The following is a 26,075-nucleotide window of genomic DNA, read 5'->3' on the forward strand; positions in this document are numbered from 1 at the left end:
CATTTCCCACCCCGAACGCCATGCCAGATCATAGACTTGTAGCCTTCATGCAAGACAGCAAAAAAAACAGTGAATCGTCAAGGCCGGCCTGGTGCTCATGCCAACACCACAAGAAGGATGGATGCCAATAGTGTTGACAACGCAGTCTTGGTCAGGTGCAGTTGCGGGGCAGCACCGGTGGCCACGACGTCGAACGGCGAACCGCCTCCGGAGTCTGAGTTCGATAGCTGACTGTTGACACCGGTTCCAATCGTCGCGCTGCTTGTAGGCGCTGCGATGGTAGTCGATGTTGCGAGGGTCGCAGTCGTGTCGAGGTTCAGGCCAGATGATGATGCACTTGAAGGTCGGACTGTACTTGTGGAAGGCGCTGCGGTGGTCGTGGCGGGTGCTGATGTTCTTGTGCTCGTCTGCAGAGTTGCGCTGGTCGTCGCCGGGGAGCTAGAGCTTGTCGAAGACGAAGACTGCTTGTTGTTGGGGCAGAGCGCGGCAACCCCAAGGTTGTTCTGGAAGACCCCGATGATCGAAGTCTCGCCCACATCGACACCCACGCATCCGGTCTTGACCGCGGTTGCGATCTTTGCAAGCCCAGCCAAACAGCCCGAGCTGCAGGTCGCGCCTAGAGTAAAGTCCGAGGAAACACAGGCATCGATTTTGGTGTTGTAGACGGTCTTGCACTGTGTGGGTAGGTTGTCGATGCGGGGTGTGAAGTTCGAGAGGGATATTTCGCCGCCTGTCGCAGCTGCAAGGCCAACGAACAGGACGCCGTATATGGCTGCACTCAGCGAAGAGGTGTGCATTGCGATGCTTGTGTCGAACAAACTAGTGGGTCGAGCGCTTGTGGGTGGGCAATGCGCTCAAGGAGCGCCTGAGTGTTCTTTGTTGAGTGTTGCGCAACAGGTGCGTAATGCTTGGTGGAAGTCGAAGAGCGGCTACGCCTAAGACGAGTGGTGTGGGATGAAGTGATCGCAGTAAAGGTGTCCTGAGACGTGCGCTGTCGCGATATAGAGTTTCGTAATGCGTTGGTACCCGGTACCGTATAAATGAATGTCCGTACTCGCCGTTTGCAGGTTGCCGCGTGACGAAATCCGGTGTTCTTCTTTCCTCCCGCGGTGAAGATGGTGCTTGGTGAAAGGCAGCCGACAATTGCTGACGTACTGTCTTGACAGGTACAAGAGTGAAGGGAGAGCTTATGTGACCTAAGCCAAATGTCTACACGCGACGCCGAGTTCGAGTGCTGCAAGGTAAGAGAGTGACTGAAACACGAGAGGGGTCGGTTGCGGCCGGCGCAAGGAAGCTGATTTGAAGGAGAGTGTGTAAAGCACAGATAGATATGACGCACAGCGTCTTCTAAGCAGCGGAGCAGAAAAGGAAAGTGCGAAAGTGCGATGTACCGTCAGTCATACCATTTGAGGTCGTTGATAGACACTCCGCCTCGACGCCGGCCCAAGGCGATGCCGCGGGTGGCTCGTCTTTAAGGCACATCTACAGGGAAGGCTGCGCTGGACGCGCGACTCCGTAAACCTAATCGCGGAGGGAGTATGGCGCATGGCCAAGACCACGACCACGCGCTCAATAGGTTTGTGAGGTGCGCTGCCCGTCGCAGGACGGCGAATGATGGGCAATTCTGAAACAGCCTTGATGGGCCAGGGTCTAGCGCTGGGCGATACCGACACCGCATTGGCTGGCTAGGCGTTACACGGGGCTAGGTACCGCCTCAGTTGCGTTGCACAAGAAAGGTATTGATTCGCACGCAGCGTCAAGAGCTGGCAAAGCTTTGATCCCCAAGTCTTGTCACTCTTGTGCAGCTTGTACGAATGCAATTGCCTTGGAAAGTTGCGTGAAAACTCAGCCTGTGTTGACCGCTTGCATGTCTATGAACATCACTAACCGCGGCTGCCCTGTCAATCGTCGAAACACGTCATATAGCTGATTCATCTATCGGGCGTGGTAGCTTTCGACAGCCCCAGATGACATGTTCAAGCACGTTCTGCATGAACACCTTTGTTTCGAAGGTGGATTGCTGACTTCAGATTGATCGACGTATAAAGGCATCGCCCCGCCACATGCGATGCTCGTGATTGCTTCATTTGGGGTATCATTTATGTAAATTGGCCGTGTCAAGCTCCACGCAAGCTTACCATGCATCGAAGTTGCCAAAACCGCCTGTTTTTGCCCTTTTTGGCGGCGGCGCAAGGTCCTCTTCGTCGTCCACGTACTCCAAAACCTCGTCATCGCCACCCTGGTCAATGATCTCTTGCTTCGCCGCATGGAGATATTTGCCTACACCTAACCCGTCGCCATCACCACCATCGATAGTGCCATCGGCGCGTATCCGCTTACCGGTCCATGTTGTCTTGTCATCTGCTGTGCCGCCCTGCCTCTTGATTTCAGCGTCCTCTTCATCCTTCGTCTCCTTGTCCTTGCGCTCCTTCTGCCACTCCTCAAAAGGATCAACAAAGACAACAACGTCATAAATCTCGATATCGTTCACCGGCTTGTCTTTCTCGCCTGTTTCTGCGAGCTCCATCGACCTTAGAGTCGTATCAAGCCCTCCAACGACACGTGCGAAAATGGTATGTTTGCGATCGAGGTGTGGTACCGCGCGATATGTTATGAAAAATTGTGATGTGTTCGTGTTCTTGCCTTTGTTCGCCATAGACAATATGCCCCTCGCGTTGTGCAGGTTTGGACCCTCGAATTCGTCTTCAAAGGGTTTGCCCCACACACTCTGTCCACCTCGACCAGTGCCGCTGGGATCGCCACCTTGGATCATGAAGCCTTTGATATTGCGGTGGAAGATGGTGTTCTTGTAGTAACCCTTCTGTGCAAGCTTGACGAAATTCCACACGGCTTTGGGCGCATGCTCGGGGAGCAGCTCGATGTTGAGGTCGCCCAAGGATGTGGACATGCGCGCGTAACCCTTCTGCTTCACGCGCTTTGGCTTTAGCATGTAGTCTTCGTCCGAGAGGAGAGCACGTTCGCCAGAGGTATGTGGCGTGACACCAGTCGACGTGAACGAAGCTGCAGCTTTTCCGGATGTATACACAGCAGCGTTGTAGGCGGGCTTCTTCGGTGCCATTGTCGCCATGGGCGTCGATGTGCCATTTTTTGGTACCGTCGTAATGGCCTTCGAGGGCTGGGCGCCATGCGCCTTCGCCTGCCGTTCAGCGCGTGCTCTCGCAACCGCTTCTTTTGCCTTCAAGATCTTTGCAGCGTTGCCTAGCGCTTCCTTATTGACGCCGCTCTCAGAGCCCGGCATGACGGTCTCGCCCTCCTGTACATGCTTGTATGCGCCGAAGTTTCGCGAGTCGATATTCTGGGGATCCTGTAGTGTGATGATGTCCTTCCGTGTGAACTCATCATCGCTGACCAGGTCTCGCCAGTTCTTCGCCTTGATGTTCAGCCTGTCGACTGTGTCCCATGCAAACACATTCCCACTCTTCTTGAGCGCAACAATGTGAGTGTTATCCGTGAAAACTTTGAAGGTCACTGGATCAATGTATTCGCCGTCTTCGTTTTTTGAAAAGTTGAGGGTGATCAGGTCTGCGCGCTTCAACGGTGTGCCATCGACGGGATTCGTGTCGGGATGCTTTGCAAGCCAGGTAAGAATGTGGGTGAGGTCGAAGATCGTACCAGAGACGGTACAAACAGGATCTGTAAAAGGTTGTAGTGAGACGGCGCAGTAGTTGAATGGGAGACGCTTGAAGGTTGAAGAGAGACCAGCAGCGGAGGCTCGGTTTGCGCCGTTGGCGCCGCGCGCGTTACCGAAGGAGTCGGCGGAGGACCATTCGGAGTGGGTGATGTAAAGTTTGTCGGTTCCTTTGCCCATCTTGTCGGGTAGTAGCAGCGCTGGCTGCAGGAGCGACGTGGACGAGTTGGACAAAAAGCTGAAGACTGGATTCGCGCCAAGCAGATGACGCGCCTGAGACACTCGCTAGCGTGACGACTGCTCCATCTTCTCGACAGTCCTTCCTATATATATTTATGCGGCTCGACATAGTACAACACTAATTGGTAATTGAACGGTTTGTTATTTCACGATCCCTTGCTTTTGTCTACAGTGTTCTCCGTACTTGACGCCTTCCACGCTAAAACGCTTCGTCTTCATCTTCGTCTTCATCTTCGTCCTCTGCACCGTGATCCCCGTCCGACTGTCCCTCCATAGCCGGCCCCTCTTTTCGGTAGATCAAAGACAGATTACTTTGCTCCACGTCGGCCTTCCACTTCTTAAAGAGATCAGTGTCCCCTACCAGATACAAGAACCCCACTTCAGTTGCAACAACGTTCGTCAATCGTTGGAGCTTCGCAACTTCCTCCGCCAATCTCAACTTATCAAGCTCGGTCTCGCTCAAATCTACGGCATCAGCCAGTTCGGACAAAGCAAGTGAGCTACGAGAGGGCTTGTAGTTTTCTTTGCGTCGCTTGAGCCTATTGGCACGCCGCTCGCCTGCAAACAAGTCGTTCTGGGTCTGCGTATGATGGTATCTGGCATGTGAGGCTGGAATCGGAAGAGCCAAGAACCCAGGATGAATATCGAAGTCGTCATCCAGGTCGTACTTTCGGCGGACAGCTCTATCGATTTTGCAATGGTTCTCCCATGACCGTCTGTGGATATCAGAGACAGTCCTCAAGCTCCGATAGCTCTGTATGAGATCGCGCAGATATGACGGGTGCTTCGACTGCGCTTCTGGTGGGCGCTGTTTACTTGTCGTTTTATCAGACGTTCCAGGCATGATAATCTGGTCAACCACAAGCGCGCCCTCTCGCTCCCACCACGCTCTTGTTAGAGGCACGATTGGCTTTGCGTACGACCAGTCAGGCTTCTTCCGTGCAATACACACCTCGCAAGCTGGATCAGATACACCATCGAGTGAAGGCTGTTCTTGGACCAGGTACTGTCGGTGCGCTTCTTCCCAAGCTCCTTCTCGTTCTTGGCGCAATCGGTCATACTCCATTGTCTTCTTTGCTCGACGCTCTATCATGATCCATCGAAGTCGCGCTATATTCCAGGCTTGATTGCGCATACGCGCGGGCGCGTTTACCCCTCCTTCAGCTTCGAACTCCGTTCGAATCTGCTCAAGGTCCGCTTGAGCTGTGGAGGTGACGCATCGAGGGCACGAGGGTGTGCGAAGTGAACTAGAAGGATGTATGCTGTGTTTACATCTGCTCGCGATTTTCTCGGGATGCATGCCGTAAGTGGGAGGTGGCTCAATACTGGTTGTGGTAAGAAAGCGCAGATGGGTGAGAGGGTGTTCCACAACGCGAGGCGCCACTGTCCCTTTTGTGAGTAGCACAAGCAGCAATGGGAGTGAAAGCGAACAGTCACGGTACGGACACGAGCCACATCCGCACATCGCTCGATGAAACTGCGACGCCAAGGGCAGCTGGTGGGCGTCGCCCATTTATTTGTTCGATCTACCGTCACCCTCGCAACGGTAATTGCCTCCAGCACCCGTTTGACCTCCGACTCTTTCACCTCGGATGTTCTAGCTATTGTTCAATAGAAGCGACGGTCAAGCTTCCTTGGGCGCCATATATTACGTCCTCAAGTCTAAGTCACCTTCTCTTCATCGCCACATCTCCAACATATCTGCAGCAATTGTTCACGAAGTGTCAGTCGCATTCATACGTGACCGTTGAGATCGCTTCAGGTTCGTTTGCCGCTCCCTCTCATCAGGTGGCTGTATAATGAACTATTAGCGTAAGTGTGCACACATGTACGAGCTGTGCCATCATCCAAGTCTCAAAGGCGGTCTACTAATAACTGTATATAGTAACGTCAGCAACATGGATCGCCCCATTTCAGTGCTACGGCAGCGAGCAACGTCGTTTAACCCCAAAGCTGCCACCTTCAGTCCAGGGTCCAGCTCTCTGACTCCGCATCACACTGAGTTGGGCTCGCCTACAACAGTAGGAATCACACGCCCAACGTTTCCAATGGCGCCAATGTTCAATTGTAGCGTGCCCCAAAGCTTCTGATTGGAAAACATCTAACCTATTTGCTACAGACTCACCATTTCGTAGCGAAGGAAGTCTAAACCCACCCTACCACAGCGATCCTTTGAGACCAACGCCAGTCCATCTGGAAGCCTTTCTATCTCCGGAAGCCCAGGCTCTGGTAAAGAAGCTAGAAGGGGAGTAGCAGTCACATCCCTCGATCACGATTGTGCTAATAGAGACAGACCATGTCGACGTTCGAGATACTCGAGCAACCTACGCGCCAGACCCAGGACAAGTTCGAGCCACTGAGGCTGCTGCAAATTCACCTTCTAGTTTGCCCCCGTTCACGTTCTCGGCGCAGCACCCTCGGCCGAGCTACACCATGGTGGGCCTCAACGAACTGAGTACCGGACTGGGTCTTCCGGCAGCGAAGGCTGAGACTGACGACGTCGTATCTCCATCAGCATCTCACAAGTCGCAAACCTCGCAGGCGCGTCCAGGCGAACTGTATGGAGAGCTGATTGGTTGGGCACTCGATAAGCCTCTCACGGCAAAAGGGCTTGCCGAATTCCTACAGAATCAAGAGTTGGCTATTCCACCTGCACCCCCAGCCTTTGCGCCCGTCTCTCCAAGCAAGGCCTTTGCTCACCAGAACGTGGAGGTAAACCGTCCACAGCATGACGTTGAGTCGAATCAGAAGGCGGAGACGCCTACACGCCACCGTGTTGATGTGCCGGTTCCTAACGAAGCGATCTCCATCCCCATGGGCCCGTCAACTTTCCAGCATCAACACCGTCGAAGCTCAGCATCTTCAGCCTCTTATCGACACCATGAGCGCGTCCCATCGAGTAGGCGGTTTTCTCGGCGCGCATCGCGAGCGAAGCGCATAGATCAGGGTCCTATGCCATCAGTCGCAGACATCTACCCAGACGATGCGCATTGGACACCCCCTGCGCCGATACACGAGGCGCATAGAAAAACCTCATGCTATCCCAAGCCTGCCGAACCATCCAAATTGGTTGTTGACAATGTCTTTAACTGGCCCCCACCAGCCCAAGTGTACAGACCAGAGCCTGCACCAACTGCAGCAGATTTCGACGCCGCGGATATTGAAGTACTCGCTCTCATGAACGAGCTACCGGAGCCCTCTTTGGACACACTCGCGAAGCTTGGCAACTCGTACGATCTGCGAATCAGTACGGCTCTCGATCTATCATGTGACCAGCGTTGTCTTACCCCCGCTCAGGAAGATGGATCCAGGTATGGCATGAGGTTCTACGGCCTCGCATACGGCGATCAATGGGAGCTGTTGATGACTGGGAACTATGAAAACATAAAGCCATTCAGAGTTCGACCCAGGGATCATGGTGGTTGGGGCGGTCGGGAATGGGCAGCGATGAAGGGTTGGGTTGTGTAGGCAATTCGCTGCACGCGCAGGTCGTGAACGATACCAAGTGCCGGCCACTATCTTCACATAAATTCTGCATGGTAAGCAATGGCTTGCTGCGCTGGTTGACCGCAGCGGCTCGGCTCGCTCACCTTCTGGTCTGGGGAGTATTGACGACAGTCTACCGCACAATGCACGCAGATGTCGTTGGAGGATGAGCAATTCTTACATCTTACGACAAGGCACCTATCAATTCCATGTATATCCTGAAAGACGGTGGTGTCGGAGCGTGCAGCCCTTGACGTGAAACACAGGCCAATCAGCGCACCGCCATATGGTCTGACCAGATCACACCACTATCACCTTCGCGATTCAACCCTGCACCTCCGTCAGTCAGCGTGATAATACATAAAGATGCTGAGATGTTGAGACTGAAAGTGCGACATCTGCGATGTCTCGCACAAATCAGTTCGCCCTCATTCTAATACTTCAAGTTGTTTTAATCGCTCTGTTTCTTGGACGAGCACCATTCATGATGACCGTAAAAACACCACCAACCAAGAACTCGTGGGCAGATCATCCATGCAAGCTTATCACTACACCACTGTATGCCACGGACAAGACAGACATCTTCACAACCGGTGCAACGCATATGGCTCATATCCACAATGCCATTCTGCGCGGCTATAATTCCATTTTTCTACAAGCCCCACACGTTAGAAATGAGGATAAGGAGGCTTTCATCGGATACGCTCTGACATGGTTCAAATTCGTAAAATCACACCACGACGACGAAGAAGCGGAGCTGTTCCCGAAAGTGGCCGAAGTACTCCACGGACAGGACAACGAGATCTGGGAAGAGACTCACAAGGAACACGAGTCTTTCCTCCAAGGCCTGGGCAAATACGAAATTTACTTGTCGCATCTTGCTTCTCCTGCACATTTCGACGGCAAGGAACTGTGCAGTATCATGCTCACCTTCCAAGTCCCGTTCGAGCACCACTTCCACTCCGAGATCACGCACATATCCTCCTTCGCCTCTTTGCCGTCCGCACCAGTGTTAGGATCACCGGAATCAGACCAAGCGGTAGTCGTTTTCAAAGCCTGGGGCAAGAAGACTGTTACCAAAGCTGGTACAACAGATGTTGTGCCGTTCTTCCTGATGAACCTGGACGCCACATATGAGGAGGGCAAGTGGGCTAACTGGCCGCCGATGCCGGCACCAGTCAGGTGGGGACTTGTGAATGTGGCAGGCAGCTGGAATTGGGCATGGTGGAAGTTTGCGAGCTGCAATAGTGCGGGAACGCCGAGGGAGCTGTATGCCCTCGGAGGGAGTGGGGGAAGGGATTCGAAGTAATTTTTACTAATACATCATGGCCCCTATGACTGGATATTCTCGAGTTAACCTTGTAATGAGTCTGGTGGACGATTCGTGCTGATCGGCTCTACGTTCTTAGAAGATAAGATGGATCGTTGAAGCAGTGTTAAGAGCCGGTACGAGCCATTTTCCATATCGCAATGTACGACTACAAGATTGGCAAAATGATAGAGGTTGATGGAAAGCGCTACGTTCATTTCCTCACAGAATATGCGATGGACTTTTGATTGCCAATACCTCAGGATCGATCATCTTGAAGCTGTTGAACATCACCGACCTCGTGGAAATCGGTAACATTATCGTGAAGTATGCTCGCGTCTTCATACTAGCTGTTTCCATGGTACCAGCCTGATGCACGGCGAACTTGCCTTCACTGAAATCCCAAACCCTGAGCGCCCTTCACTTGTCTGCGCCTTAGACCCTGAAGATCAAAGACTTCTTCTATATAAAAATTTTCTCCCTCCGTCCTGCGCACTGCTATTCTCTACTTCCCAACCTCTCAAGAATCCGAACATCTCAGACACCCCCTTCCTGGTCGCAACTATGTTCCTCCGTCTTCACCACATCGTTCTCTTCACCTTACTCGTTGCTACCGCAACCGCCGGTGGCGATAAAACCACCTGCAAAGACTGTCCTGGTCGGATAGCAGGGTGCCTCAAGGTAAGTATCTCGTGGAGCTGGTCGATGCCTTTACAGTCCTGTGGTTCCTTGCTAACATATGATGCAGGGCTGTGAGGGCGCTCTGTTGTGCAAGAAGGCTTGCGAGTGCCTGCTCTCTCAGCAAGACAAGTTTTGCCGCGTCATTTGCGATTACAACTGCGATAAATCACACTGAGTTTCTCTCACTGTCAGAATTCCGGGCGCCCTGCAAGTACGGAGATGAGAAAGCTGACTTTCCGGTATCACTTTGGGCTCAGGCAAGAAACTGCGAGGTGGATTGCGATAGAGTGGCCACGAAGTGAAACCGCTTTTAGAGCATCTGGAAAATCAACCGCGCGATCCACTATAACAAAGAAATGAGTCTAATACTCCGACGCCAATGAATGCGATAGAACTCTTCTCAACGCTGTCTTATGCACGACTCTAATGCTCCACCCGTAAACGCGCTTTCAAAGCAAATGGGTATGGCTTTTGCGAAGCTCATCGCGCCAGAAGGCCGCCTGTACTTCCCGCTATATGTATGCTTTTACATCTGATCCTCATGCGTTACTAAAGCTGTTCAATAAATCCTTAATCTTCAACAATAACTCTGGCACCCGGAAAGGCTTGCTGACAACATCATCCATTCCGCTTTCCCGCGCCGTTGCAATTTGCTCACCTCTCACGTTTGCCGTGACTGCAATGATAGGCACATGCCCTTCGATCTCGCCCTCGGCTTGCATACGCCGGATCTCCCGTGCGCACTCCAGCCCGTTCATCTCTGGCATCTGTAGCAATTAGCCTGTGTTTGTCGCTCTGCGCAGGAACTTTTAGAGTTCGCGACTTACCTCCCAGTCCATGAGAATGATAGACAGTGGTGGGCCGTCGGGCGTGTAGTATGCTGTCTTTTTGAGTTCGGTGAGCGCGAAGAATCCATTGTCGGCCGTGGAGACGATGCAGCCGGCTTTGCGAAGCTGCTTGGCAAGGACCTTCTGATTGACGATGTTGTCTTCTACAACAAGGATATGAAGAGGTCCGGAATCTGGGGATGGGGATTTCGCATCTTTAGATGCTGTAGCTGGTGATATCGCGGTACCTGGTGTCTTGGCCAGTATCTCCGCGGGCTTGGGCGGCTTAATGTCCATTCCTGATACCGATGCTGCTAGGTCCTTGTTCTTTTCAGCGTGATCTGTGCTCTGGCTGGTCAATGTTCGGTGCGTGACTGGCCGGCTTGATGAGATGGTGCGTTTGCACTGAATGAAGAAACCGAAGGTGCTCCCCACGCCTGCTGTAGAAGCCACGCCAATCTGCCCACCATGTAGTTCTGCAAGTTGACGCGAGATGAAGAGGCCGAGGCCGCTTCCACCGTAGTGTGCGTGCGTACGTGGAGATGCTTGCGCAAACCGTTCAAAAAGCAGGTCTTTCTCCTCGGGCGTCAACCCACAACCAGTGTCCCGAACCTCGACTCGCAGATAGAGTAGCTCGCCAGTGCCCCAGTCTTCACCTGTTGTTACATCTAGGAGAGGACCTTCTCTTGCAGGCACGAATTGAAATCTCTTGCCGTATGTGTCAGGCTCAGCCGAAGTCGCACTGACATGCACTGAGATTGCACGCTGCGATGCAGCTTGTGTGAATTTGATAGCGTTGGTGATCAGGTTTACCGTTATCTGAAGCAATCGACTTGGATCCAATAGAACCCAGTCAATCTTGAGATCCTCCATAGACTGGTCAGGATAGAACATAAAGTCGATATTCTTGGCCTGCACCTCTGGCTTAAACATGTTCATGGCGCGCTGGACAACTGCAAGCGGTTGCGCTGGTACTGGTGTGATGAGCAGAAGGTTCGAGTCGAGCTTGGAGACAGTCAGGATATCGTCCACGATGGACTTCTGATGTTGCACGCATAGCGCGATATTGTTAGCCGCTTCGATGCAGTCTGCTATAAGTCCTTTGTCCGCTTCACGGAACGTGTGCTGAGCGAGAGTGTCTCGAATGTCGTCCGAGCAGATCAAAATGGCAGAGAGAGGGTTGCGCATCTCGTGAGAAGTGATGCTGTATTCCTATTAGTTGACGTGTACGAACTGGTGGTGTGTGCTTACTCGATAAATTCATTCTGTTGCCGTTTCGTCTCCTCGGCTTCTCGGAGGCGAGTCTCATGCAGCCCTTGCGCCCACTTAAACTGCGAAATGTCGGTGATGGACCCCATTATGCTTACTATCTCGCCGTCCAGATTTAGCTCAGGGGCAGAGTTTGCTAGAACCCAGAATGCTATGGGATTACCACTGACATCACGAGGTTGTACGTGGGGATTGTTCAGCCTGAGTTCGCGTGTACAAGCTTTCTTGGTCTGCACAAGCTGTTCCCACATCTCCTGGCATGGCTGCACACTTTCATCTGCCATTATGCCCAAGAATGAAAATTCACCGTAAGCTTCTCTAGCATGTCCTGTCAATTCAAAGTATCGATCGTTGCCCTCCAGAAGCAGACCCTCTGGGCTGTAAAGGTACATGCCCAATGGGGAAAGCTCCGTCATACGTCGCATGCGACTGGTCTGCAAGGCTAACTCACGACTCAGCTGCTCGCGCTGAATGTGAGCCAGCTCCGCGGCATTTCTGCTTCGTTTCATCTCGTCCTCAAAAAGAATGACGGACGCGAGTGTTGTTGCCAACTGTCTGTTGAGCATGCTTGCAAATGCCTTGTATTCTTCATCGTAGGCCCTGCGAGGCTGCACGCCTATCAATAAGAACGCGAACACTGTTTCCCCATTTGTCGGCCGGACGGGAAAAATGATTGCTTCTTTGCACGGATCTCCGTATCCCCTCCACGTGATGCCTTCGAGCAGCGCCTCTGGTAATGTCCCGTCTCTTGTCTGCAGCGTTGTGGGTTCGCGAGTCCGCATTGCCTCCCTGAATGCTGGGACGAAACCTTCTTGGCTGCGCTTCAGGTCGAGTCTTCGTGGTGACGCAGGATGTCCTTCAGGAATGCCAATCGATCCTTCCAACACGCAGGATTTTAGCGAAATGGTGCTGTCAGAGGACGCAGATGCCGTATCCGTGTCATCGTTATCAACGATCGAATACAGTAGTGCAAAAGGGACGTCAATAGTGTCGAGCTCGAGTCCTTCCAGACAGCGCTTCCAGAACTCTTTCACGGTGCGTGTTGAATTAAGTCGTTCACCGAGATATCTTAGCATGTGCATCCTTCTGCTGCTGACTGTGTTGGAAGTTGTCTCAAAAGGCGCATTGTAGAAACCCAGGATCTTGTCAGTTCCGCCATACACGGGCGTAATGGACCATGAGAAAAATGTCTCTTCCAGATATCCGAATCGCTCGAGAGGGAAACAGTCGTTCTCTCTTCTAACTGCCTTCCCGGTAAGTGCGCAGTCCTGGAAGGTCGAACTGACGCCGTCCCAGACTTCGGAAAATGGGCCGTCGAATCCAGTACCCATGAGTCCTGGATGCTTGTTTCCAGCGACTTCGATCTTGTACGCTTCATTGTAGATAACTGACAACTCCTCGCCCCAGAATAATGCACATGGATACGGGCTTCGAATAACAAGATTGACAATCTCCCGAAGTGATGATGACCATGTGTTCATATCACCTAGTGGAGTGCTTGCCCAGTCAAAACTCCGGAAGAAAATGATGTGCTCGGTAAGAATCCCTTTGGGTTTTGCGGCTGTGTAATCGGGCACAACATCATCTGGTGTGGATATCGTTACGGCAGCACCACTGCCTGCATTGCTCTTGCTGCTGAGGGTATTGGTCAAAGTTGTGGAAGCTGATTCAGGTGCTGGGTAAATGGATGGTGGTGAATTCGTTGGTACTGTAGCAGCAGGAGCGGCTGCTCTGCGTGCCTTTGCAGCTTCAGAATCACGCTTGATAAGCCTAGGGCGTACTGGCAGTGCATCCGAAAGGCCTTTCCTGGGAATGTCGGATGCGCGATACAAGGCATTTCCGGAGATTATTCGCCATCTTCGGCGAATAGTGGAAGCAGTCCACAACAAGCCTTGATACAAAAGCGTGAGTGGGAAAACGTCCTTCGAGCTGTTGGATCTGCTGACGCTTGTGACCCAGCTTCGAAATTCATCGTGCGTTGCTGTGGTGGGGTTGCTACTATGAACTGCCACGGGGGGCTCGGTGATGCTGTCCAGCAGCCGACTGTGCAGCTTTAGCGCCGCATTGCAAAAGATCGGATGGATTGTGCTATCTTCGTTCACAAAGTCTGGGTCTAGGTCGATGATAAAGGTTGGCCGGGAGTCCTCGTCCAGCACTTCCTTCAGGCTCAGGCTGTCGAGCTCCTGCAATGCCATAGCCTCGATAGCGCTCGATTCGTCTGAACCATGCGCGTCATCCGAGGCTGTGACAACCAGCGGCACGTCGTCCATGGTAATGATGCCGGAGGTCAATGCAAACCCTTTCTCTAGAAAGATGCGGTTGGAGGGTGCATTGTAGCGGTCGGCAAATTCAGCCGGTTTTTTCGTAGTCGACAATCTGGGCAGTAGGAAAGAAGCAGCGCGCTTGTTGACGCCACAAGCGCAACGTCAATACGCCGGAGCCCTACCAGGAGCTCTGACCAAGGTTAGACTATTGCGCGTTGTATTGGCAGCTCTGATGATTCCACACCACCTCTTCACGCTCTCTGAACCCCTAAAGACGTTCCCTTCGTCGTTTCCGTCGCTCCTGTCGTTCTGGATGTCTTGGGCCAGCGCAGCCGCGTACCAGCCATGTGACGTCGAAACTAAACCACATGCCATCGTTTCACTCGCCAGGCAAAACGATCCGCGGGATCTAGAACCTCGATCGCGTCCATCCAGAAGATCGCGAATGCAGGGCTGGAAACTCTCATGGCCTGCAACGCAGGGTCGATGTTAAGTATAGACTGGAATTGAGAGGACGGTGAAGAATTTGATTTATGCATAGTGTATACAACAATTGCATTGCTGTCAGGCGATTGGGAGCGCAGCAAAGGTATTCATAGAGGACGACTCGCGCTAGTAGGGTGACGTCACAGTCCGATCTCCGTGAGTCGGTCACAGCCTTTTCAAACTTCCAACATCTACACTCCAGCCACCATCGAGCCCCTGATTCAACTCGTACGATTGTGCGTCATCGGTGCCCATTATCGTTACGCTCTTAATCTGCAAGACCGTCGGGAAATCAAAGGTTCCCTCAGCTTTGAGCGTTGATCCGCTCATTGTAAACTTGATCTCACTCGTGCCAGACTGCACGAGGCTCTCGCCGTCGTCGAGATACAGCGAACCGCTTGCACTACCATCATTTTCAGGTGCAACAAGGAGCTCGAAAGCTTTATCTCGAAGCGCTCTGGTTGTGTTTGCGCTTTCGAGACGTAAAGGTACAATGGATCCGCCGTGGACAAGGACCGGAATGTCCGTCACCGGTACGTTCGAATATGTGACGGTGCTCCCGGTGCCTTCTACAGCTTTGCGCGTGGAAAGATCATACCAAACCCCGTTTGGTACATAGAATGAGACTGAGGATGAGCTCTCCTGCGTCACGGGGTTCACCATAAGAGAAGGGCCGTAGAAGAATTGTGTCTCAATCGCGTAGGTGTTGGCGTCCTTGGGATAATGCATCCTGTATGGTGTAAGCTCGAGACACTCAAGAATACTGACGTTGCGTACCACAAAGGCGAAAGCATTGGAGTTCCGTCTACGGTCTGTCTGTGCATAGCAGTGTAGATGTAATCCAGGAGTCTGTACCGAAGGTCGATGGCTTTCTTCGCTGCGGCAGTAACAGACTCCCATCGGTATGCTTCCTGTGATCTAGCACCGGCTACATTGTGATTCCTGTAGAATGGATAAAAAGCACCCAGGACAGTCCATCGTGCGCAGAGATGCTCAGTGGCGTCGTTTAAAAAGCCGCAGACATCAGCGCCGGTCTGTGAAGTGTCAGCCTTGGAGGTAATTGGAGGTCAGTGCAGTTCATACCATCGGAACCTGAAAGAATGCGACAAATTGGAGAAGATGACGGATGGAGGCCAGGTATTGGTCCCAAGCAGAGACATTGTCCCCTAGCCAGTGGCCAACATAGCTGCCAGCACCGACGAAGGTACTGCGGGTGATGACCATGGGCCGCTTGTCAGGTCGCCGCTTGAGCATGCTATTACGACTAGCCTCGCTCATCATTGTTCCGTACAGGTTGTGTGTGTCATATTCGGTCCAGCCACCCGAATGAATGAGATCAGTCTGCGCAGTCTTGTTACTGAGCCCACCGGCATCATTCTTGATCTCATATTTGGGGAAGAGAAGATCTCGGTTTGGAAGGCCTTTCTTGTCCCCATTTGATTGCCGCGAAATGATGCCGCCAAGGTTTGCCGAAGTAGTCTTGTTCTGATCACATGGGAAGTCGCAGAAGCTTGAGGGTTCATTCATATCGATCCAAAGTGCATCGATATCGACCCCGGTGTCTTTGTCGAAGAAAGAGGCAAATTCGTCATCCCAGTAGGCCTGCGTTTTTGGTGCAAACCAGTCCGGGAAGACTGTGGTCCCTGGCCACACTTCGCCTTTCCAAGGCACACCAGCGTTGGTCTTTAGAAATGCATCTGCACCTATGCCTCGGTTGTAAGGGCCGTAATCTTGAGCAGCAACAGCTGAGATCTGTAAGCAAGATGCGAAAGACCATAATCCTAAGCCACTTACCCGGGTCGACCATGACGATGTAGTGCTGGTAGTTGCTGTGCAGACTGCTGACGAGGTTACGTACCTCAGCAAGTGGGAAGTTCTGGCCCAGCGTGAAAACTTTGAACTGATCCATGTAGTCAATATCTAATATCGTTAGAAAATCTCCATTTCCAAGTTTAGGCCTCGACGGTACCTGTCCACATAGTCTCCAGCGGAATACCAGCTGCACTGTAGTTTGCAACAACTGCTGCAACTTCACCAATACTCTCGTAGCCAAATCTGCATTGGTGGAAGCCCAGACCCCAGTATCTGTTGTAGTATGTTAAGTAAATATGCATCTCGCAACACTCGAATTTACTCACGGCATCATGGCAGCTTTCTCGGTGATTTCGCTGTACTCGCGAGCAACATCAAACGGCATCGGTCCAGCCATGAAGTAAAGGTCAACGACCCCACCAATCGTGTTGTACTCCAGGTACTGACCATTGTCGTTGTTAATCTTGACGTCCATTCCATTGCTGTTCAGCATCAGCACGCCATGCGACAGTCCAGAATTGGCTCGGTGCTCAAAGTAAACCGGGTGTGTCCCATAAAGATTCGTTGTCATGGGTACAGCTCCAGAGTCGCGTGCCCAGAGGGTCCGGACATAGTTCGAAGTTGGTAGCCGTAATGCATCAGTGTGCTCGCCTAAGCCGTAAAGAAACGGATTATCCGGTAAGGACGTTCGTAACCTTAGGTACTGGGTTTCAAAGACAATCTGCGATCCCTTTGTGCTGAAGATTACTTCGTCATTGCTTTTGCGCGTCACCGTAAACGAGAACGGGGATTCCTCAACGGAGACATCCAGCAATGCTGCATCAGAATCTATAGATCCAGATGGTCGTGGTACCACAAAATCTGGTATCTGGTACACTTGCTCGTCTTTGTCGTAGATCATTACATGGAGGCGAGAGTCTTTCTCATCAGTACTTGTAGTCGAGATAAAAGGGGTCGCGTACCGGTTTGCCATTCTGCTAGGAACTTAAGGTCGGTTAAATCTTGGCCATACAAATTACAAGCTGAGCCAGCCAAAGTTAAGTCAGCTGTAATGCTGCTGTCAGAACGTATGACATTGCTGGCCCTATAACCAGGACAGTCGTCGGCTCTTCTTAAGGGCACCGCCGTTCCCCATCGAAAGAAGGTCGCCCCTAGTAGGAATACACTCTGTAAAAATGTCGTTGCTGAGACTGGCATGGTGAGAGTGGATGTCAGGGAGCCATTGCCACGAGGAAGCCATGTCTGCTCTATATAGTTTACTAAATAATGCTCCTTAGCACTTGGTCTTTGCGATCAACATGATCGCGAGAATCAACACGACATGTGCCAACTGTTCCACGACTCAGGGTGGATGCCGATCTTACAATTCGTCACGAGTGCATCCAGCATATTCGAGGATGCCATTGCCGGGGCCATGCAGGGCAAGCAGTTGTGCGTAGCTCGTGGTGCAACGCAGCTTCCGAATTAGGTCGTCGACGTGAAACCAGAAGTTGTGAGTGGTTGGCTTCCTGGAAATATGCTGGAAGCTGCAATAGTGGAAGCTGCAATAATGGTCTGCTGGAGGTCAGGACGATTCTGCTAAGCATTGGCGATGGGGTTATCCGGAGCTAGAGTTGCTTTGGTGTAATCTTGTGGGGTAAATAACAGCCTCACGGAGCCACGTGCCAGCCTCGCCCATAAAACGTCCACACATACCTCTGTGCAACATCGTGCAAGGCATGCGATGCAAGACCCGGGGCCATAGGATGCATCTGTTGGCAATTCACAAGTGTCTGGTACTTCTGTTGTGCTGCCAGACAGTGCCCTGGACACGTTTCATATACCAGATGCAGTAATGTTACATTACCGTCTTTTCCACTCTACACGCCCAAAGGGGCAAGCTTGATGATGAACCGCCATCCTTACCAGCAGGTCACAAGCCACGATCAACAACACCAACTCACCCACTCTTTCCCGCTTGTTCGGTCGACCTTCCAACAGCCACCTGCACGTCGCAGCAGTTTGTACTGTCACGAACGCCGTTACCGCTTCTGCGACGTCATCAGAGCACTCCTCCTGCCGGCAAGGCTCAGCCTGACTGGCTGCAGCTTCATGCCCCCTTGCAGTGCTAGCAAGATCTTGGTTGCTTGTTAGACTGGAGAGGTCACAAGGATCCATTCACTTTATTATGAGTTCAGGGATGTACAGGTAGGCCAGCCCCTACTTCGGCAGCTTTCTCTCGGCGCGCGGAGAAGAAAATCTGGGGTCAAGATTGAACGGGACGGATCAGCATCCGCAAGCTGCAGGGTACATCACGGTGATTCTGCAATGTAACGTTTGATAGTCAATCAACCAGCGGGTGATTACTATGTGTAGAGGTCTCTGTGCGATCAGGCGACACAGTTGTTCGTCACGCGGCTGCGAACACCACATCGTGGCAGCGTTCCAGGGGAGTAGTCTCGCGTCACTCAACAAGTTTGCCACAAGTTATTCCTCTTTGGACTCAGCGAGAGACGGGCTTCAACAATGGACGAAGGCCTTGGAAGAGGTGAGCTCATTCCGACCGCTACACAATCTCGGTTCGAATTGCCTCGGTCATTACCTAAGCATTTGTTTCGGTCGCGTGCAAAGACAGATTCGGACGGCACCATCGGGACCGACTGCCCAAATACGATCCTCATCGGCTATTCGCGTTACACGGCATTATACTTCAACATTTCAAGTAACGGACCAGGTTTCCTTCAACGTCTCCTTTCGTATCTCAAATTCCGTATGTTACCAGAAGAAACTCCTCTCATGTACCCCGCTCTCCACGTCGATAACACGATAGAAGACTATCCCCAAAATCAGCCAAGCAATTGGTCGCCAGATTTACATTCGATCACAACTGAGGATCGCGCCTTGACACAAGTCCCCCGAGGAAGGGATACTGCTCGATCATGGACCTCAGGAATGCGTGTTTTGCCTCAATTTGTAATCTTGGAGACTCGTAACCTTGGTTCCTTGAGACACAGCAAACTTTCTACCTGGTGATTGGAGTCCGGTGGAACGCTTAGTCGAGAGTCTCAGTTCATGTCTGCTTGTTGGTACGTCGCATGCTTGTCCTCGGTCTGCATCGCTTGAGAAGCCACTGGTTGGACCGAATCCTGGCGTCCTTTGACCGGCGCCCGAGACCTGGGTACCCCCACTGGATGCGCTGTACGTGCTTCACCCGACCACGATCTTGTGGGTTTCGGAAGCCTGGACTCCCTTTCCGATGCTGGAATGGACGTCCTGAGACTTTTGTCGTTCACCTCCCCCAAGTATGTGGGCTGAGGTCCAGCCTTGGGACTTGGTGTCGAGTCGTGCTGGCTGTCTGTTACGGGCTCAGGCTCCTCGGACTGTGTCGTGTTTGTTGGACACGGGAGACCAGCCGGATAGGTCCGAGGTTTGGGGGGATGGCAAATCATATAATCTGTACTGACCCGTGGAGAGTCAGACGGCGAATTTCGCTTGACACTGCCAGTGTACGGATCACAGAACTCTGTGACATGTTCCTCTTTCTTAAGATGTGACACCCATGTCCACTCTTCATCATTCGTGGCCGCCAGCACTTCTTGCTCTACTGGTAGCTCAACGGGTTCAGCAGCGGCTGTTGAGCCAGCTGCATCGTCATCAACCAGGAAATTACCTTCGCCTCTGAGCTCCTTATACTTCTGGTTCATGGCTTGCTCCATCACATGTTGGAAAGGGTCGAAGGCGCCTTCCATTGCAGTTTCCTCGTGTCTACGCTCGGAGAGAAACAGCTGCCACTCAGCCATGACTCCTTCCGCCCTCAACTTCACTGGCGGCTCGTTTACACTTGGACGCAGTGCTGCCAGGACCGCGTTCGACACCTTGCTCCCTGCGCGTCCGAAGGTCCTTTTGAAAGACGCCTTGCGGTTGGGCTTGGAAAGCCGTTTGGGAATGGCATTATCTCGGAAAACGATGTCGAGATCTCTTTCCGACCTTATGCTATCACTTGATTTGTCTCCTCCCTGGATAATGTCAGTGCTGATTAACCAATTGGGTTGCACAACTCACGGTTCCTGCCATTATCTGGTCCATGGCAACCGCGCAAGATTGGTCTGGCACAGCGGGCGTCAAAGGCCCTGTTGCCTCAGTAGTGACTGACGGCTGTCGTAGTGCAATCATGGATGCTGATCGCTGCACTCCAACGAAGGCTGGCTGTGTTTCCACAACGACTTCCTTCATCACGCTGATAGATGCTATGGGCTGCAATGCTTGGCTAGCAGCTTCCAAGGTGTGCGGTCGCCTCGCTGAGTAATCTAGATCAGCTGCAGCAACCATGTTTTGCCAGTTATGGGGGTTCTCCACCTCAGGAAGAGGATGTGGCTGTTGCATCTCAACTGGCCAGTGGTTTACAAGAAGACCATTATGTTGTGGAATGATGTGCTGATCCATCTCGTTTGCTCGGCTCCAGTCATCTGTGGCGGTCGAGTCAACCGTGTGCCGTTTCTGACTGTTGAAAGTTACACTTAGCTTAGAAAGGTCAGGTAGGATATTCAGAAGTTGCATACTCGCAGAATCCAGTTGGCAGTAGTCGATGCGCATCATGTTGCATCTCATTAGATGGGACATATGAATGTTGTTGGTAGGACATTGTCGAAAGCCCAAGGGGGAGGACAGCACAAATGAATTGGGAAGGATGACGAGAAAGTCAACGTAGTTCAGTACCAATTAACGTTTCCGCAAGTTCGAATCGCAGGTCAACAATGAACAGCTGAGCGTTGTCAGCGCCCTTTACACGATTTATGTTTTGCACAAGGCAGATAGCCCCTCGCGTAACTTAGCTTTCCACCTCTGGAGGATGAATTGGGACCGTGGTACTACAAAATCAGGGACATCATGACGAACAGAATACATATTGAATACCTAACCAACAGCATTCATCAGCACATCCCAGGATCTGCCATCACAGCCACGAGGAGAAGAGGCTGCGCTTTTGCATATGCTCACAATTACCCGTTCTGATATAGAACACTACGAAAAATGCGTCTCCTTCCACCCAGACTCCAGGGTCAAGATTTGATAGGGGAGGGGGGGAGAGGGTTTTGGAACCGTTGTCATCAGTACCATGGTACCTGTGAGACCGCCTTCGTGAGTATCCACATACATCAGGCTGCACAATACCGTCTCACGAGCCATTGCTAGTCCGTACTTTCGTTGGCATCACTACAAATCGTATGCAAACGCTGACGTCAAAGCAATGCCAGTGGAAATTATTGTATACACTATGTCTGCACTAGATTCAATTATATATGGCGTTTCCTAATGTAACAAAGGGTATCATCGCACTCACCAACGCCTTACATGACGTTACAGCAGCCCAACTTCTTGAGCAGCTTTGGCAGACCCTTCCGTACCATCTGCTCCACGTCGTCGTTCTGGTTGTTTTGCTGGTTTTGATGCTGGCCGCCATGCTGCTGTCCATGGTTTTGCCCACCATGCTGTTGCCCACCATGTTGTTGGCCGCCGTGCTGCTGACCGCCATGCTGACCGCCCTGTTGCTGCCCAGGGTATCCACCGCCACCATACTGCGGATGCTGCGGCGGCGGAGGCATGCTGTGCACGGCGCCGCCCTGGAGGTTCACGTAGATACGACCCTCGTTTTCCTCAGTCTGATACTGCAAGCCAAGTTCGCGACAGACTTGTTCGACCCTGGGCTTGATCTTCTGCACATGATTGCGGCTGTGATTTCCTTTGCCTACAATGACGTGCAGATGATCTTCACCCCTGCTTCGGGCGGCCTTGATGCGCTCCTCGAGCACATCCTCGGCCTCCTCGACGAACAGGCCGTGCAGGTCGATGGTATCGTCCTGCACACGACCATTGGCATTGTTCTCGCGGAAGATATAATCGCGCGCTTGGCGATTGTATTGCTCCATTTTGGCAGCATGCTGTTTTCCCTCTTCAGACAGTTCGTGGGCGCGCGCGCCATCGCCGGATTCGTAGGCCTGGTGGGCGCGATCGAAGCATGAACCGCGCTTGGCTGCTTCCTGTCGGGCGAGATCACGGAGGCGATCGTATTCTGCTTCGGCATCGTTGTTGGAGTGATTGAGCGCTGGGAGGTATTAGTTGCTGGTGGTGTGGAGTGGTCATAAGCGTACAGCGCGCGCCCATTGACAGCATTTCCATGGCAGCCATATTGAAGCGATACCCCGATGAGGATGTCTGAAGTAGCACAAGGTGTATAAGTAGATGGTGTGAGGATGTGTTGCTGTTCCTGAGCAATGGCAGCACAACGCTCGGCTCGGCGCTAAAGCGGCTCAAAGCAAACAAGCTTGCGCAGGGCCCAGATCGCCGGGGTTCGCGATCAATTCACGATCGCGCACCTGCACTGGGTAAGGCCACGAGGCCGTGCATGCGTCGGATGCACCGTAACTGGGAATGTTGATATTGGCTGAACGGGATGCGTTGGGGAACAATCTTGTCGCAGAAACGCCTCGCCAGGGCTGTGTAGCGGCAACATCAGAACCGTATCTTGGGCCCGACGAAGACGATGACAAAAGCCAGCAGCCAAAGCCCGCCGATCATTGCATAGAGCTTCATACGATCCCACCAGCCCTTGCCTTCAGTCATGCGCCTAAGTGTACCCATTCTTTGGCTGGCGGCATCCATGTTGATTTGATTTTTATCCAGGCCTGATATTGCTCGGTCCACAATGCCTTTGTCGCCCTCGAGGGTATTACTGAAATGTATCGACTGTGCTTTGAGCTGCTTTGCCATTTGAAAGAGACTTTCCGTCAAGTTCTCTTGCTCATTGCGATCATGCGACAGCAGCGCTTCCGCATTTGCTAGCGAAGTATTGCTCGTCGTTGTAGTCGCCTTGGCTGGATGCAGGGAGGTTCCCGACGCTGTCTGCGTTCCTTCTGCTTCTACTGCTTGTCCTCTCCGCCGAATCTGCGAAGTCAAATTTCTTGCAGCATTCTGAAGTGCCTCGTTGCTCTCTCCGTCCTTCGACGTAATGTCGAGCCCCTCGTTCGCCTGTATCCTCGGCGCATACGAGGGGAATTGGTCCTCGTCTGCGTCGGAATCCACAGAATCCTCTGACTCTGTGTCATCTAGCTGATTGAGTTCATATATCCGCTGGTTCAACTGCTTTATGATCTCACGTTTCTGCTGCAGATCCGCTTGCAGCGCCGACTTCTTCGACTTAGAGGGTAGCGAGGAGGCCGAGTGCTCAAGGTTGAGAAGGAGAGTGCGTGCATGTTCAATATTCTAGACCAAGTCAGCAACCAGTCTGGCAGTCCATAGTGTGTAGAGCGTGTGAACTTACAGCACTGACACGCGCGCGCTCGTAAGGTGACTTCCTAAGCTGTGGCGAAGGCTCGACAAGAACAGTATGCTCCAGCCTTGACAGCAACCGACCCAGGTTTATGGGTGTTGCATCGGGAAACCCAGACGGCGATCGGGACCTGGCAGTGGCCATTGTGCGATGTCGCTTTACGTTTTTGAGCCTGTACAGACGATGTGCTTTGGTAGCTGTATCTATGGTGTGGTTGTAGATTTGAGTGTTCTGTTGACACCTTTAGATGTTCACGGACGCAACGTCACAGTTCGCGACTCCAACAAGAGCCAGTCGTTAGCTCCTGTTACCCCACATTTGGTCAATGCTCAAAACATCAACTCTGTACAGTCTGTATACCATGGCTTTACAGTCTTTCACGCAAGGGTTGTTTGTGCAAAAAGAGATTCCGTGAGCTCATTGTGAAATATATTTTACATGGTAATTGACTACGCCGGCTGAAAGCATTCCACAAAATCGTCCGTGCCAAAGGAAATATGGTAGAACTCGTCCTCTACTCAGAGATTGAGACGGCTCATATTCACTATTGTTTGTTCTCAACCGCGTAGGGTTGTGGTGTCACGGGGCTCAGAGGACTTCGGTGGAGCGACCTTCGGCGCTGGGGGACTTCCAGAAGGACCGCGAGTGAAGCTGTGCGGAATGTGAGTGTGCAGCTAATATATGTGCTTAGGGTAGACTCACTTGTTCCACATCGTTCCCAAGAAACCCGGTTTACCGTACGCGTCCTGTAATGATGAACGTCTCTCAGTACTTGCTGGGTCGTTAGGTCGTTTGAGCATCTCAAGATTGCCAAAGCGCTGGGCGGCGGATGACTGCGAGATATCAAATCAATACGTGAACATCTTGACCAGAACCATCATGTGAATGACATACCCTGCGTCGTGCATCCGGAGAGGAGGGTTCGGCCATCGAACTGTCTGAACCTCGACGCTGAGCGTCGTCTTTCGGGGCGTCTGGCATGGCTGGAATGGTGTTGTCTCCGAAGACCTTGTGGCTCTGGCTGGAGTATTTCTGGTGAAATGGCGAAGGCATATCGGCCGTAAAGATGGATGCTTGTTATATGACTTGGGGTAATTGACTAAGGGGCAGCTGTGGATGTCTAGAGATACCAATATGAGCAGCGGCCGTAGTAAATAAACCCCTCTCGAGCTGAGCTGAAGCCCCTCGAGAGCAGCTCCGATCGCATGCCATCCAAGTATTACGCAGATGATGCGTGATCGTACCAATCAATGATGGTATAACGCTTCCCCGCACTCGCCCACGCTGTTGGACCCTGAGTCTGTAACAATGGGACGACTCGAGTTAGTGAGCATGGCTGACACGCTTTGCAATGGCATGACCATCGGAAGGTTCGACGAATCAAAGGCTTGAAAGGAAACAGATCCTCCTTGGCTATCACCGCATGCGGCCGTTCCGGGGTTCATCAACCTGGAGCCGAACGCAGGGCTGAGCTCACTGAGGCTCAGAGCTTTGGCACAAGGCCTCGATAGCATACATGAGCCTCATAGACTCCTCCGAGAGATCGAGTAGCGCTGGTACAAGTGTTACGATCGCACTAACTCTTCTTGCAAGCATGTGGGAAGCGGATCCGGCCCGACTGATGGTGCGGTGAGTGATTACCACTGCGGAGTTCGCGTCGATGTGATTGGAGTCGACGAAATGGCTTTTAGAAGAACGGGTCGAGTGAACTTAGATCCCTCGACCGTGAGCTTACTCGTGGGATGTAGGCACATGGTTACGGTTTGAGGATCACGTGCAACATGGAGCTCAGGTATCGATCGGGGATCTGACGAATGAGAAGCGTAAGTTCCCGATGACGAGTGGCGCTCGTGCCGTCCAACCCCAAGCTTATCTGCGCGGGTGCAATCTTGGATTTCATCTCTTGTGTTCCAGTATTCGCGTTTCACAATAGATTCTCAAATCATGGCGAATTCGTTATGGTGGTGCAGTCGTGATAAAATTGTATCGCTTGCTCTCGAAAGCGAATGATGTCACTGAATGCCAAGGGATGGCACTTGCCGTCGGGGGTTGGAGCTCCGTCGCTTAGCGCTTAGCGACACGATCTTTCTCTGCAATTTTCTTCGCGTTCTTAAGCCACCTCCATCATGTGCACCCTTCACAACTCCGCAGGCTCTGCTCGTCCGACATATGCTGGATAATGGTTTCCGCCGATCATGCTCACCTGTTCATGATTCAACGACACTGCGAACGAGTCGCAATGGTTGAGTAGCGCCTGGGGGATGCGCGCAACTATGTACGGCTCATGAGGCTCGCAGTTGGGCAGCAACGCGGCTTCAGGTCAGTGATCTTCAGGGACCGACTGGGTCGACGCGAACCTTCTCTGGCAACTGCTCGGCAACAATTGAGAGTCGATCATCCTGTGATTGACTCCAGGTCAAGGTACTTCTGCTCGAGGCCTCGGCCAACACTCATCTTTGATGCATCCACAAGGTATGTTACAAATTTCAACTTCGCTATCACGCACACCCTTTTACATGATGATACACCTTTCATAAGCATAGTTCAGCCGAAGGCCTACTAGGTCATTGTGGAAACAAATCAGCAACGTCTTTCGCTCCTATCTGATTAAACACAAATCTGTTTGCACAGCCTTCTTTGCGGAATAAAAGCTGACATACCAACAGAACTAGAACATAAGCGTGATCCACCAAGTTTAGTGTGAGAAGAGCGTACCCTCAATTGGTCTGGTACGAGACCCTGAGGA

General features: G+C 52.2%; 12 protein-coding genes across 12 annotated transcripts; 3 read left to right on the forward strand and 9 right to left on the reverse strand.

Moving 5' to 3' along the window:
• Window positions 1-64: 64 nt before the first annotated feature.
• On the reverse strand, window positions 65-1,134 carry C7974DRAFT_196713 (uncharacterized protein). Its single transcript, XM_046136712.1, has one exon. It carries the CDS (start codon window positions 795-797, stop codon window positions 96-98), a length of 702 nt encoding a protein of 233 aa, XP_045996023.1. The 5' UTR covers window positions 798-1,134; the 3' UTR covers window positions 65-95.
• Window positions 1,135-2,007: 873 nt separating this feature from the next.
• C7974DRAFT_395693 (uncharacterized protein) lies at window positions 2,008-3,932 on the reverse strand. Its single transcript, XM_046142006.1, has one exon. It carries the CDS (start codon window positions 3,827-3,829, stop codon window positions 2,135-2,137), a length of 1,695 nt encoding a protein of 564 aa, XP_045996024.1. The 5' UTR covers window positions 3,830-3,932; the 3' UTR covers window positions 2,008-2,134.
• A 156-nt stretch (window positions 3,933-4,088) lies between these two features.
• C7974DRAFT_376785 (uncharacterized protein) lies at window positions 4,089-5,189 on the reverse strand (the record flags this gene model as incomplete). Its single annotated transcript, XM_046140299.1, has 1 exon — window positions 4,089-5,189. The coding sequence occupies one exon, from the start codon at window positions 5,187-5,189 to the stop codon at window positions 4,089-4,091; it is 1,101 nt and encodes a 366-aa protein (XP_045996025.1).
• A 598-nt stretch (window positions 5,190-5,787) lies between these two features.
• On the forward strand, window positions 5,788-7,357 carry C7974DRAFT_376786 (uncharacterized protein; the record flags this gene model as incomplete). Its single annotated transcript, XM_046140300.1, has 3 exons — window positions 5,788-5,910; window positions 6,025-6,118; window positions 6,183-7,357. 3 exons carry the CDS (start codon window positions 5,788-5,790, stop codon window positions 7,355-7,357), a joined length of 1,392 nt encoding a protein of 463 aa, XP_045996026.1.
• Window positions 7,358-7,682: 325 nt separating this feature from the next.
• Window positions 7,683-8,870, forward strand: C7974DRAFT_196764 (uncharacterized protein). The gene has a single exon (XM_046136713.1). It carries the CDS (start codon window positions 7,779-7,781, stop codon window positions 8,682-8,684), a length of 906 nt encoding a protein of 301 aa, XP_045996027.1. The 5' UTR covers window positions 7,683-7,778; the 3' UTR covers window positions 8,685-8,870.
• A 1,034-nt stretch (window positions 8,871-9,904) lies between these two features.
• Window positions 9,905-13,656, reverse strand: C7974DRAFT_312570 (uncharacterized protein; the record flags this gene model as incomplete). The annotated part of the gene is made up of 3 exons (XM_046138371.1): window positions 9,905-10,132; window positions 10,193-11,396; window positions 11,444-13,656. The coding sequence occupies 3 exons, from the start codon at window positions 13,654-13,656 to the stop codon at window positions 9,905-9,907; spliced, it is 3,645 nt and encodes a 1,214-aa protein (XP_045996028.1).
• A 188-nt stretch (window positions 13,657-13,844) lies between these two features.
• Window positions 13,845-14,345, forward strand: C7974DRAFT_196835 (uncharacterized protein). The gene has a single exon (XM_046136714.1). The coding sequence runs from the start codon at window positions 13,958-13,960 to the stop codon at window positions 14,216-14,218; it is 261 nt and encodes an 86-aa protein (XP_045996029.1). The 5' UTR covers window positions 13,845-13,957; the 3' UTR covers window positions 14,219-14,345.
• On the reverse strand, window positions 14,284-17,612 carry C7974DRAFT_395715 (alpha-glucosidase-like protein). Its single transcript, XM_046142007.1, has 8 exons — window positions 17,388-17,612; window positions 16,986-17,282; window positions 16,350-16,941; window positions 16,181-16,296; window positions 16,006-16,131; window positions 15,295-15,956; window positions 14,989-15,245; window positions 14,284-14,941 (listed from the first exon to the last, which is right to left on the reverse strand). The coding sequence occupies exons 1-8, from the start codon at window positions 17,437-17,439 to the stop codon at window positions 14,377-14,379; spliced, it is 2,667 nt and encodes an 888-aa protein (XP_045996030.1). The 5' UTR covers window positions 17,440-17,612; the 3' UTR covers window positions 14,284-14,376.
• Window positions 17,613-19,051: 1,439 nt separating this feature from the next.
• On the reverse strand, window positions 19,052-20,697 carry C7974DRAFT_196904 (uncharacterized protein). The gene is made up of 2 exons (XM_046136715.1): window positions 20,065-20,697; window positions 19,052-20,018 (listed from the first exon to the last, which is right to left on the reverse strand). Exons 1-2 carry the CDS (start codon window positions 20,620-20,622, stop codon window positions 19,068-19,070), a joined length of 1,509 nt encoding a protein of 502 aa, XP_045996031.1. The 5' UTR covers window positions 20,623-20,697; the 3' UTR covers window positions 19,052-19,067.
• Window positions 20,698-21,244: 547 nt separating this feature from the next.
• C7974DRAFT_196919 (smr domain-containing protein) lies at window positions 21,245-22,350 on the reverse strand. Its single transcript, XM_046136716.1, has 3 exons — window positions 22,152-22,350; window positions 21,344-22,105; window positions 21,245-21,286 (listed from the first exon to the last, which is right to left on the reverse strand). Exons 1-2 carry the CDS (start codon window positions 22,186-22,188, stop codon window positions 21,351-21,353), a joined length of 792 nt encoding a protein of 263 aa, XP_045996032.1. The 5' UTR covers window positions 22,189-22,350; the 3' UTR covers window positions 21,245-21,286; window positions 21,344-21,350.
• On the reverse strand, window positions 22,221-23,585 carry C7974DRAFT_196922 (uncharacterized protein). Its single transcript, XM_046136717.1, has 2 exons — window positions 23,321-23,585; window positions 22,221-23,262 (listed from the first exon to the last, which is right to left on the reverse strand). Exons 1-2 carry the CDS (start codon window positions 23,471-23,473, stop codon window positions 22,513-22,515), a joined length of 903 nt encoding a protein of 300 aa, XP_045996033.1. The 5' UTR covers window positions 23,474-23,585; the 3' UTR covers window positions 22,221-22,512.
• A 247-nt stretch (window positions 23,586-23,832) lies between these two features.
• On the reverse strand, window positions 23,833-24,479 carry C7974DRAFT_196950 (uncharacterized protein). The gene is made up of 3 exons (XM_046136718.1): window positions 24,224-24,479; window positions 24,032-24,162; window positions 23,833-23,980 (listed from the first exon to the last, which is right to left on the reverse strand). The coding sequence occupies exons 1-3, from the start codon at window positions 24,380-24,382 to the stop codon at window positions 23,887-23,889; spliced, it is 384 nt and encodes a 127-aa protein (XP_045996034.1). The 5' UTR covers window positions 24,383-24,479; the 3' UTR covers window positions 23,833-23,886.
• Window positions 24,480-26,075: the final 1,596 nt, after the last annotated feature.

Source organism: Boeremia exigua, assembly GCF_020726555.1.
Source record: "Boeremia exigua strain MPI-SDFR-AT-0100 chromosome Unknown C7974scaffold_7, whole genome shotgun sequence".
Classification (NCBI taxonomy): Eukaryota; Fungi; Ascomycota; class Dothideomycetes; order Pleosporales; family Didymellaceae; genus Boeremia; species Boeremia exigua.